This window comes from Eretmochelys imbricata, chromosome 8 (assembly GCF_965152235.1).
Source record: "Eretmochelys imbricata isolate rEreImb1 chromosome 8, rEreImb1.hap1, whole genome shotgun sequence".
Classification (NCBI taxonomy): domain Eukaryota; kingdom Metazoa; phylum Chordata; order Testudines; family Cheloniidae; genus Eretmochelys; species Eretmochelys imbricata.
The window spans coordinates 7539288-7552444 of NC_135579.1; the positions used below are offsets into that span (position 1 = coordinate 7539288).

At 49.9% G+C, this 13157-nt stretch overlaps 1 protein-coding gene across 1 annotated transcript in view; it reads left to right on the plus strand.

Moving 5' to 3' along the window:
* The window catches only part of FLT4 (fms related receptor tyrosine kinase 4), a 99457-nt gene that overhangs the window by 59147 nt on the left and 27153 nt on the right, over positions 1-13157 (plus strand). The window contains exons 8-10 of the mRNA XM_077824050.1: positions 609-726; positions 1663-1817; positions 3100-3262. Coding sequence (XP_077680176.1) covers positions 609-726; positions 1663-1817; positions 3100-3262 — 436 coding nt within the window. The remainder of the gene's footprint in view (positions 1-608; positions 727-1662; positions 1818-3099; positions 3263-13157) is intronic.

A 13157-nucleotide genomic window follows, 5' to 3' on the forward strand; every position in this document is an offset into this window, starting at 1 on the left:
CCTCACTGCAAGGCAAACACTCATTTGAGCTGAGACGTCCTGTGGCAATAAATTACAATTTCTCATATGCACTTGCACATCACCACCCAGTGCCCATGTGATCATGGGAGTGTACTCACCCCCGTCCGAGTGCTCGCTGCAGAGATGTGTACGTGCAGCCACACACGTGCACGGACAAGCATACACTTGTACAAACGCACTTGGAGGTGCACAGTCACATCACTTTATTGAAGAGGCAGGGCAGGGTAGCGGCTAGAGCATTGGCGTGGAACTCAGACTACCTGGGTTCTATTCCTGGCTTTCTATTAGCCTGCTGGGTGCCTTGGGCAGGTCACTTCACCTCTCTATCACTGTTTGTTTCCCCCTCTGTAAAATGAGGATAATGATACTAACCTTCTTTGTAACATGCTTTGAGATCTGTTGATGAAAAGTGTGAAAGAAGAGCTGGGTACAGTATTGTGAATGTCTCAAAAAGTGCAACCCCCTTCTCGCGTTGCTGGGCAAGTGACATCTCTGTCACTGTGACAGCACGGCAGCTTGACAGGTCTCTTTCTGCTCCCCCCCCACTTTTTGTCTTGACACCTGTCTTCGTGGCCCTGCTTTTACAGAGAAGCCCTTCATCAACGTGGAGTGGAAGAAGGGCCCAGTGATAGAAGCCACAGCGGGAGACGAAGTCGTGAAACTGCCAGTGAAGGTTGTCGCCTATCCCCCGCCAGAGTTCCAGTGGTAACCCACCTTTCTTAGCCTGTGTCCCCCAGCCTTCATGCCCATCATTCACAGAGGAGGGACTAAGGACGGGGTGGGAGGGGGGTTGGGATTAACAAGGGTCTTGCAGAAATTCCTTGCAGGAGGGGAGATGTCTCTATGCCACTCTGCAGCAGAAGGAGCTGGCTAATACAGCTGGCCTGAGGAGCCCAGCAATTTATATTGATGGAAAAGATCTCCCTTAGCTCTTTCCCAGGCAGCTGGCAGCCAGCCAAGGAAGAAAACCTCCCTAATTGGTCCTCACACTCAGTCTTCTGGTTTTGGCCACATTCTGCTCTCTCATCGTTCGCTTTTCTCCTCCCACCGCACCCGCACCCGCACCCACAGGGCTGCCTAGCGCTCCTTGCTGCACACAACAGGGCAGAGCCCTTCCTGGGGTTGGGAGTGGGGCGGTGGGAGAGGGGACAGTAGGTTAGGTCCTGGAACCTAGCACGCAGACAGCAAAGATTCGGGTCTGCAGTGAGCAAAGGGGCCGAACTGAACTCCCTTGGGAGCTCCGTTGGTGCTGCTTCTCTCCTGACCAGCCAGCTGGGGTTGCTGCTGCAGCCTGGAAGAGAAAGGCCACGGGCCTGATTTTCCACTTGTCACCAATTGCACCAGTGCCAAGCGGGTGTAAAATGCTAACAACCAGAATTCTCCACTCACACCAGGGGTGGTATTTTACACCCATCCTGACCTGGAGCATTCTTACCTTTAGGACAGCGAGCTGCCCCTAACTTGTTTTCTTCGGAAACCTGGTAAGTCCCCTCTAAAAGGGCTTCCAGCATTAGTGACCGAAGCCCTCTGAGCACATTTTGCTGCCAGATGGCTCCCAGCATTAGCGCCTGCAGGCCTCTGGCTATATTTCAGTAGGACTGTACCTCTCTGTATATGCATTTGCTCTCTATTTCCCTGCAGGTACAAGGACGGCAAGTTAATTCCCAACAAGCAATCTCCCTATTCGATGCAGATCAAAGACGTGTCAGAACAGAACTCCGGGACTTACACCTTAGTTCTGTGGAACAGGCTGGCTGGGCTGGAGGAGCGCATTAGCCTCCAGTTAATAGTCAATGGTAAGGAAGGATAAGGCAGAAAATGGCAGGAGGCAACTGGCCAAGAGACCTTCGTGGTGTTCTTAGACGCAGTAGGCCAAACTCATTCCTGGAGTAACTCCCCTGAAATCATTAGCCCATTGTATTTAATTCACTGGAGGATGTCACTATTCTGTAGCAGTCAAAGTTGATACCTCTCTTCTTTCCCCATTCCATCAATCGTAGCTGGATAATTACACGTGGCCTTTTCAACGTGATCTAGTGGACAGAGCACTGGAGGGGAACTCAGGAGATCTGGGGTTTATTTCCGTCTCTGCCGCTGCTGGGGGACCTTGGGAAAGTCATTTCCCCTCTCTGTGACTCAGTTCCTCCATCTCTAAAATGCTGATCTCCTCTCTAAAGTGCTTTGAGATCTCCTGACGAAAAGTGCTAGATAAGAGCTAGATATTAGTATCATCAGAGATTTCTCTGTCACTGAACATGGACAAATATAGAAAATGAAGGCGACCTCTTTTCCATGAGCAATCCTCCTTGTCTTCATGCACTTCTAAATTCTGACGCTGATGTGCTGGGCTTTGCAGCTGTCTCCCTGATCTGGTTTAGAAAAGCTCCTGTAGGAAGAGCTGATGGAGGATGGTGAGTGACAATGATTCCGACTAGGACTTTGTGCCAGGGCAGAATAGAAACATGATACCTGGGGTTTATATCTATGTTCCCCTAGGTACTTGTGCCAGATTCACCCCGATGCAATTCCATGGACCTCAGTGGAGTTACAACAGGGATGAATTTGATCCCTCGTGCATCCCTGCAATGTGGAAATAACGCGGCAGAGCATGGCATTCTGGGGTGTGAGGGGAAGGGATGGTCTAACACTAATTAAAGTAGTTTTGGCATCCACTGTAACTGCGACTTACGAGGCTCTGGCAGGAATGGACTGGGTGTGCAGGACTGCTAGGAGCTGCTTTGATACATGCAGCGATTGGACAGTCACATCAGTGAAGTCTTGTAGAGGAAGAATTCGCTTTAAATGTTGCTAAGTATAACTTACCTGCTTGCACAGCACCTCTACATTGGGCCCAAGAGCTCCACGGATTAAAGAGTGTTGCTTTAATTCATCGCCCACCTGGAGCCTCCCAGCAGGTCACTGCCTCTAGACCCAGTTGCCCTGAAACCCAGGGCGTTCTAGTGACCTGTCTTTTCATGACCCCGAACAGGAACGATGTTCTGTCTGGCGTGGCGACTCAGCAAAAGGAACTGCAGTGCTGATGCCAGATTACAAATTTTGTCATTCTGCTGATTTCAGTTCCTCCGCACATCCACGAGAAGGAAGCCTCTTCCCCGAGCATCTATTCCCGTAGGAGCCACCAGGCCCTCACCTGCACAGTCTATGGCATCCCAGCACCAGAAGTGATCCAGTGGCAGTGGAGGCCGTGGAGGCCTTGCCGGATGTTCTCACGACGTAGCCTGTAAGTGCTCTTCCTCACCATCTTGGCCCTGGCTTCCTAGCACCAGGTGCCAAGATCCCAGTCATATCACTCAGGAGAAGGCCTTGGGCATATTCAGAAAACACGGAGCCAGTAGCCCCTCAAAACTAAGCTATGCCACTTGGCTGCAGATGTGAGTGGTGCGTGGCGTGTGTTGGGTGTGATTCATTGGTTGGGGGAAGGCAGTGTTGTCTGTCGGTTTACATAGGGAGTCAGGGTTCTATTCGCAACTAAGTCACTCAGTGATTTTGGTTACATCACTTCATCTCCCTGCGGCTCAGTTTCACCATCTGCTGGGCACAAAGCTCCAGTCCAGGATTTGCCTGTGACACACTGAGGTGAAAACTGCAGTATCCGATGGATATGGAGCTGCCTCAGCCTGTTCATTCACATGGGATATGGAGGAAGAGATGCTGAGCCCACCTGAAACAGACTTTTGGAGCATTCCTGATGTGTCATATGTCTAACCCCTGACAGCCTCTAACACAGAGCCTGGGCAACTTTCTCCTGGCTCCTCATCCCCCGACTTCCAATGCCTCCAGTGAGGTCATGAACCTGTCAACACTCCAAGATATTTGCCATAATAAGACCTAACACTTTACAAACCTTAACTGATCCTCACATTACCCCTGTCAGGCAGGTAAGTATTACTATCCCCATTTTACAGATGGGGAAACTGAGTCAGAGAGTCCAAATGACTCACTCAAGGCCACACCATAAGCCCATGGCAGAGCCAATGTCTGGTGAAATCAACTAGACCATGCTGCTTTTGCAGTCGGCCAACGAAATACAAAGTACTCGGAAACCAAAGGGCTTTCTCTTGCCTCATTCCTACCCTGGGGGGCAAACACCAACCCAGCATCTTACAGGTGACGAGCATCAGTGACCAATGACTTATGCAGAATCTAGAATCAGATCTGGCTTCCTGCTTGTCTCCTATTAGAAAGGTGAAGGTCAGAAGTCTGTGGTGTTTGTTTGGTATCTAAGTGGTTAACCTCTGGACTGGTAAATGAAACATCCTAAAGAGGAGTCAGAAAGCAGCTGTCTCTGCGAGGGCTAGGAAGGGCAGCCCAAAATGTCCCTGGATCCTTACTGCAGAGCTCTGGGTACTGGAAGGGATGGAAGGACAGGGCTCTGACTGAGGAAACACCTGTTGCTTAGGTGACCTGTGTCCTATCCGCACCTAGTGAGCCTGATGCTGCATTGCTGGATGTGTTCATCTCATGTTGCTAGGAGGAGCAGGAGAATTTCATTATTCTTCTTGGCTTGCTGGTCCCAATGTGTCTTCCATTGTGAGGTACTCATGTGCCTGAGACAGGAAGATTTTTGCTAGTAATGTCTGTTAGTCTCTGCCTGCACTCTTCCTCTCCTTGTGCTCCGGACTGCCTCTCCAGTTCCTTTCTCCCGCTGCATGGTCTGAGACATAACCCTCCCGTGTTGAGGGAGCTAACCCGCCGACATCAAATCTGTAAATATTGTAAAGTATAAATGTTGTTAGTTAGGTTTTTGTTTTAGGGTTAGTTTAGTTGGTTAGAATTCAGGATTATCTGCGGCCCCCGCCCACCCCCCTCACCAATACAGGACACAAATTAAGCCTGGGATTCCAGGCTTCAAGAACTATATGTTCTACCCCCAGTCCTGCCCAGTCAGCGACAACCAATGTCAGAGGTGTCTACGCTGCCTCAGAGAAGCTAAGTGCCGTATCTGCTGCTCCTTTCCCAGCCAACCCCGGCAAGTGCCGGAGTTCAGATTTAGGAAACATCTCATGGAGTGTGCTAGGAGATGCCAGTCTGAGCCAGGCCAAGCAGAGCCACCTGTAGAGCGGGCAGCGGTGTTGAGGAGCACTCCACCTGGCAGTACCGCTTCTGAGGGAGAGGTGAGCAAAGACAGAGCCAAAGGCTCCTCTTCTTAGGCTCACCACCAGGACAGGGAGCCCTCTCAAAAGCCTACAGAGAAATCCCCCACCCCTGTATCGCCAATGCCTTATAAGTTGGATGATTCTTCATGCCCAGCTCCAGGAGGCTCAAGGGCCTATAGGAGTCATGATATGAAGAATAAGAGTTCCCTCCACACCACCGCCATTGACAGGAGTGGGACCACTGGTGCCAAGCAAGGAGAGACATGAGCCAAGACCGGGACAATCAGCAGTACCTGCCGAGGTCAAACACTAAGAACCTGTCATGCTGTGTGGAGTGGCTGGCGAGAATGTGTGCCAGCCTCAGGGCAAACTGTCAAAAAGCAGGGCAGAAATCTTTAAGTAGCTGTGCGTTCTATCATTAGGTTTCACCAACCCAGTATCAAGTGTGAACTCCTAAAGCATTGTGACAGTCTTACCCAGGAGTCACAGCCAGTCCCTTTGGCCATTCCAGGCTATTTTGCCAGCCAGGCAAGCTGGACTATGTGATAAGTGATCACTTTACACCAAAAATCACACCAATATTCAGGTACTCCCAGTTCCAAAGTACCAGTCACTTACCCCAGGTCATTTGTACTCGGATCTCAAACCAAAGACAACACCGGTAGCCAATCCTGTAATAAACTAACTAAACATTTATTAAGTAAGAAAAGAAATAAGATTCTATGAATCTATGAAATAAGAGAATTATTTAAAAGGTTAAAACAGGAAAAACACACACACACAAATGAGTTACAGTCTTCAATTTATGAAAGTAATATAAGCATCTATAATAAGCAGCTCTATGCATCCTTTAGGGCTGTCCCATGCCAAGCAGTATGGGAATCTCTTGCTTATGTTTAGGAATCTTTGACCCTCAGAGTCTAGACAGCATAAAGAAACCAAGTTTCTCCTTGTCAGGGACTTTTTATTCCCCAGATTCCAAGCTGATGGGATGAGTTCATGTTTCCCCTTCCTGAAGAGAGTTAGGAACGCAATCAACAAGGTCTCTGTCCTTTGTTACACAATGCCTCATTTGCCGTCAATGGGCCATCTTGTGTGCAAAACAAGCACTTTACCTTGATTCAGTGGTTCCCAAACTTGTTCCACCACTTGTGCAGGGAAAGCCCCTGGCGGGCTGGGCCAGTTTGTTTACCTGCCTCGTCCGCAAGTTCGGCCGATCGTGGCTCCCAGTGCCCGCAGTATGTCCCTTGGCTCGTGCCCCTTCCAGCAGCTCCCAGTGGCCTGGAGCAGCGAACTGCAGCCACTGGGAGCCGCGATCGCCTGAACCTGCGGACACGGCAGGTGAACAAACTGGCCCGGCCCGCCAGGGGCTTTCCCTGCACAAGCGGCGGAACAAATTTGGGAACCACTGCCTTAATTAATGCTTCTTTTTTTTGTTCGGTGAGTTACACAATTACAGAGGATTACACTGTAAACCTGCAATATAACTTTCCCAAGGGATACAGAGATTATAAGCAGTATCATTCCATAAAGTCTAAACACATTCTTATTCGGCTAATATCCATTTTAACTATACTAACCCACAGATAAACCAGACTGGTTTCCAGCTGTGCATTTATCAGTGTTCACTGAGGCCCTGGCCCTTGGCATGACCTGGCATCTGGTCTGGCAGCATCACAAACCCCATGCACCGACGATATGGACACGCTCATGTAAGGAAATGCTGGCTTCCAAGGGCTGTTCTATGCCAGCTCTAAAGATGCACAGAGAGAAGACTCTTCACACCCCGATGACTGGTGATAGGTGCACTGCTTCGCATGATATCATAACCCTTCCAGATCCAGAATCTTCCCTCCTATCAGACCCAGTCCTTACAAGGGAGATTCTGACACCATCTCTCCACGAACTCTACAAGACAGGTCAATCCCTGATTCCTTCTAACAGTCGAGGTATTTCCATATCAATGGTACCTATAGCACCACCATTGGAGAAGCCCACATTTTCCTCTTCGGGGGACTCTGACATGGGGGAAGAACTGACATCACCTCCAGTGAGAGAAGTGAGCCCAGATAGAGGATCCAGAATCTTCTGGGCCCTGCCACGACCTTATAAGATAGGGTGCCCCCACACCCTGATCATGATACCCTATGCCTTGGGGACCTCCTCAACCTATGTTGGATCCCTCTCACTGGCTGTACTGGGGACCATGAGACTCATAAATGCAATATTCTGAATCTGTGTGGTCTCCCCGTGAATCACACCATCCCTTCCCCTCCAGAGATCAACCAGAGCTCCCTCAGTAACCCATGGAGAGGAGGAGGAAGAGCTGGATCCAGCAGTACTGCTGGGCCCAATAGGAGTACCATCATCATCTCCTGATGAGGCAGTTGCCATGGCCCCATCATGTCTACCAGATGACCACAGTATCAAGATCTGTTGAGGAGAGTTATGGACTCTCTCCAGATTCCTCTGGAGGAAATCCAGAGGCTACCTCAGAGGCTGCAGATGTATTTACGGACCGTGGGACCTAACAAAGTAGTGCTCCTTGTTAATGAAGCCATCCTAGTGTCTGCCAAAGTCATGTGGCATATTCCAGCAGCAGTACGTGCACTCCTCCTAAGAGGGCAGACAAGAAGTACAGCCAAGGGAGCAGAGTTTTAGTTCACTCATCCTGCCCCAAACTCTTTTGGTGGTTCGGGCTGTCACTGAAAAGAGCAGGAAACAGCATCCCTCAGGGAAAGAGGCCAGACGTTTGGACTGCCTCAGAGGGAAGGAGTTTGCATCCACCAGCCTGCAGTTCCAAACCAGGCCTTGTTGTCACAGGACAGTATGACTTTTCTAACGCTTCAAAGATTTCTGAATTCAGAGACAAGCTTCCTCAAGAGAATAGGGCACAATTTCAGGCCCTTATTGAGGAGGGTAAATTGGTGGCTAGAACATCTCAGCAGGCTGCTATTGACTTAGCTGTCACAGCCTCAAGGTCAATGGCGACTGCTATCATTATGTGTCACAAATCCTGACTGTTCTCCTCAGGTTTCCCCAGGGAAGTTCAATCCACTGTGGAGGATTCACCCTGTTATGGGTATAACTTATTTACCGAAAAGACTAATGAGTCTTGAAAGACTCAAGGGCAACTCTTCTTTCCCCAGTTATATACATAGGTCAGCACTGAAAAGCAAGTATGATAGACAGCCTTACAAGCCTAAATCACTGCCACAAGCCTTCTACTACCAACGCAGATATGAACCACCACAGAAGCAGCGAAGGATGCAGAGAACCAAACACAATGTTCCTCCTTCCAACCACAACCTCCCACTAAGGGATACTTTTGATGAGACCTTGAGAGCTGCAAACCAACTCATCTCCTACCGACCCAGACATCAAATTTGGTGGCCACCTAGCCCAATTTTCCCTGACTTGGTGAATGATAGCAGACAAATGGTTCTCTACATCATCCATTTTGGCTACACCATTGAGTCCCCTCCCACCCCCCGAAAAAAAACCTTCCTCATCTCTTTTCAGGGACTGTGACAAGGTGTATAGATCCCATAATGATGAGGAAGGCACCAGAGAGGCCCTGTGTGTAGGGCTCACTCCTCCTCTCTAGCCATGTCAATCATTTTAGTAGGGAGGAGGCCTTTAAAAAGGAGGACACTGCAGTCAGCTGTGAGGATCATCCTGAGCAGGAAACAGCTTGACTGATTCCTGAAGCCCCAGGGAGACCCCTCCCATCCAGGAGATCTCCACCCCAACCCTAATAGAGAGTGAAGTGAACTCCCGGGTTAGGCCTGCAGGGGCTAGCTCAATTCAGCAGCCCAGCCAAAAGGGCTCCGCAAAAACTGCTACACAGATGGCCCCAAAATAAGAAGGTACTGTTGTTGGCCTTTCCTCCTTTGTCTTGGCTCTGGGAAGCAGTTATTCTTGGGCGCGCTGAGACATTTAACTTTCATTTTGATCCCCTAGCAGAAGGGACTTAAGAAAGCCTGCAAAGGGAAGGTTTCCCCTTGCAAGAAATAAGAAACTGGGTCCTGTGTATAAGCCACCCAGTGGAAATAACTGGGCGTGGCCAGAATCTCCCGCCACCTGGGAGAAAAACTGAATGGAATTCTTTTTCAGGGACCACTCCCACAAGATACTTATTCAGGACATAGACTCTCTACTCCAGAAGGGAGCCATAGAGCCACTACCATCTCAACATCAGGAGAAAGGATTTTATTCCAAATGTTTCCTCATCCCCAAGAAAAAGGCAGGATGGAGACTCATCTTCAACCTCCGGCAAGTCAGTGTCTTTATCTGCAGATTGAAATTTCCCACCCCTGAAGAGGTTGATTGCAGGCGCTGCTCTCCTGGGGTGGGACACCCATCTGGACAAATGCAGCAAAAGGAACATGGACTGCTCGAGAGGCCAAGTTGAATGGAAGCCTCCTGGAATTGAGAGCTGGCCGAGAGGCCTGCAAACAATTCTTATCGCTCATACAATCCCAACATCTTCAGGTGGTGCTAGACAACATGACAACAGTGTTCTGCATCAACAAGCAAAGGGAAGTGAGATCTTTCCCTCTGTAGATAGAGGCAGTCAACCTGTGGAAGTAGTGTATTCATCACCAGATCACTCTATTAGTAATACACCTTCTGGGAATACACAGTACATTAGCAGACAGCCTCAGCAGCCACGTCTCGATTGACCATGAATGGGAGCTATACAACTCAGTGGTAAAGACTATATTCAGATGGGGCTTCCCATCTTGGGATCTGTTTGCATCATGAGATAACATGAAATGCACGATATATTGCTCCAAGTCAGGACTCCAAAGCAGATGCCCTTCTAATCTCATGGGAAGGTCTCATTGGGAACACCTTTCCATCCATTCTTCTTGGCCTTGAGTCTTCAGAAAAATTCAGCAGGATGGGGCAGTGATCACTGATCACACCCAGATGGCCCAGAAAGTTTTAGTTCCCCCAAACTTCTCCAGCAGTCATCCATCCACCCATCAGTATGCAGTCTTTCCCAGACCTCTTGATGCAGGACTAGCATGAGTTCAGACATCCCAATCCAGAGTCCCTCCTCTTCAAGGCTTGGTATTTGGATGGGTGTTGAATCTAGAGCAGACATGTTCTGTAGTAGTTCAAGTACATCCTTAAGTATAGTAGGAAGGAATCCACCAGAAAATGCGACTTAGCTGAGTGGAAGAGATTTTTCTGTTTGGGTTCAACAGCACCTGCTGTACCCAGAAGAACCAGACATTCTAGACTGTTCTAGACTGTTCTAGACTATCTGCTCACCCTGAAGTTCTCAGGTCTGTCCCTTAGTTTCCTGCAAGTGTGCTTGGCAGCAGCTAGCACCTGCCATTCCCCAGTTGACACCCACTCAATTTTCACCCATCCGGTGACTGAACGTTTTCTAAAGGGTTTAGTTAGAACCTTCCCTCTAGTAACTAAACCTGCTCCCACACGGGATTTTCACTTGGTCCTCTTGGTGGTAACTAAATCACCATTTGAACCATGGTTGCTAATGATCAATGGTCCTCTTTCTAGTGGCCATCACTTTGGCTAGAAGGGTTGGAGAATTAGGAGCCTTATGGCTGATCCACATTACACAATTATCTATCAGGCTAAGGTTTTGTTGAGACTACACGCAAAATTAACCCCCAAAGTAATCTCGGCCTTTCACCTAAACCAGACAATATACCCACCTGTCTTTTTTTCTGAAGCCACACATTGCTAACAAGGAGCGCAGACTCCATTCCCTGGATGTGCACTGGGTGGTGGCATTTTACTCACAAAGGACAAAGTCAGGAAAGTTTAGGATGTTGCATAGCCTGATCATTTCATTAGCAGAATGAGTGAAGAGACAAGTAATCTCTTCTCAGAGATTGTCCAAGTGGATGTAGGGTTGCCAACTTTCTGATTGCAGAAAACCGAACACCCTTGCCTCGCCCCTTCCAGAAGCCACATCCCCTTCTCCAAGGCCCTGCCCCCTTCTCACTCCATCACCTTTCTGTCCGTTGCTCACTCTCCTTCACAGTCGCTCATTTTCACCAGGCTGGGCAGGGGGTTGGGGTGCAGGAGGGGATGAGGGCTCTGGCTGGGGGTGTGGGCCCTGGGGTGGGGCCAAAAATGAGGAGTTTGGGGTGTGGGGGGGCTCCAGGCTGCAGCAGGGGGATAGTGTGCGGGAGGGAGAATGGGCTCTGGGCTGGGGGTGCGGGCTCCTGGGTGGGGCTGGGGATGAGGGGTTTGGTGTGCAGTAGGGGGCTCAGGGCTGGGGCAAGGGGTTGGGGTGCAGTTGGGCTCTGGGAGGGAGTTTGGGTTTGGGAGGAGGCTCAGAGCTGGGGCAGAGGGTTGGAGTGCAGGTGGGGGTTCAGGGTGTGGGTTCCGTGCGGCGCTTACCTCTAGCTCCTAGGTGGAGGCGCGACCAGGCAGCTCTGCATGCTGCCCCTGTCTGCAGGCGCCACCCCCGCAGCTCCCCTTTGCTACAGTTCCCGACCAATGTGAGCTAAGGAGCCAGCGCTCAGGGCAGGGGCAGCATGCGGAGCCCCTGTGGCTGCGCCCTTGCCTAGGAACTGGAGGGAAATGCTGGCAGCTTCCGGGAGCCGCGCGGACCCAGGATAGGCAGGGAGCCTGCCTTAGCCCTGCTGCACCACTGGCTGGACTTTTAACGGCCTGGTCAGCAGTGCTGACCGGAGCTCCAGGGTGTTCCAGTCGAAACCAGGCATTCCAGTCAAACCAGATATCTGGCAACCCTAATTTCGAACTGTATCCTGCTCTATCAGTCAGCTGATACCCCTCCCCCACAAGGTATGAGGGCCCACTCTAGCAGAGCCACGGCAGCTCCTGTAGCCTTGCTTCATGAACGTGCCGCTTGTTGACATCTGACAAGCGGCAACATGGAGCTCTAGCCAAAGCTTCACAAGACATTAGGCCCCAGCGTGAGTCTCTGCAGCTGATGCACCCTTTGGATCAATGGTTCTTCAGTCATCCATACCGCGTAGGTCCTTGCGCCCTCCTCCTCAGTAAGTACTGATTGTTAGTCACCCACAGTGCAGTACACATAGGGCCCGGCTCTCGAAGAAGAAAGAGAGGTTACTGACCTTGTATAATAGTTACAATTCTGCTAGAAGTGTGGTTCTCTTCTGTATTCTGCTACTTGCCCTCCTTCCCCCCTGCTTCGGATCCTTTAGTAATGATTCGCAGTAGAGAAGGAACTGGAGAAGCGGCTGGTCCACACTGCCCCATACATCCTCTGTCCGAAGCACAGGCAGATGAAAACACAGACACGGACCAAGGGACACTGCCAGCCAAAATCTTTCAATCTCTGCTGTACAGTGCATACGTACCCCACAGTAAAATACAGATAGAGACCATGCATCTCAAAGAACTTCAGTTCCTGTACAAGGTGGTAAGTGATCTCTCTTTACATGAAGGAAGTTTGCTGCTGAAGGTGCTGATACCAGGATGACCTCAATCTCCTCCAGCTGTTAAGCACAGTGACGATGCAGGCAAGATCTACCTTATGGCTGATCCACATTACACAATTATCTATAAGGTTAAGGTTTCGTTGAGACTACACACAAAATTCACCCTCAAAGTAATCTCGGCCTTTCACCTAAACTAGACAATAATACCCGCCTGTCTTTTTTCTGAAGCCACACACTGCTAACGAGGAGCGCAGACTCCATTCCCTGGATGTGCACTGGAAGATGGCATTTTACAGACAAAGGACTACTGATTTCTGGAGAGAATGCCAAATCTCTGTGGCTTTCCAGTGTTTCAGTGCAGAGAGTTTTCTCAGCTGGCACAGGAAGAGATGTCTCTGAGGTTCTGTCTCCCTTATCCACCTGCCAGCTCTCCCCAGCAGAGCTCACCACTGCCTGGAAAGCTGGGAAGAGAAGGCCACAGGAAGCTGGTTAGAAAACTGTACTGAACTGAACAGATCAACTGTGGCTGTTGGATGTGAATGGCCTGCACCTGGATGGGACTTTGTAGCGCAGAGTCATACAGCACAGTGGGTCACTACATGCA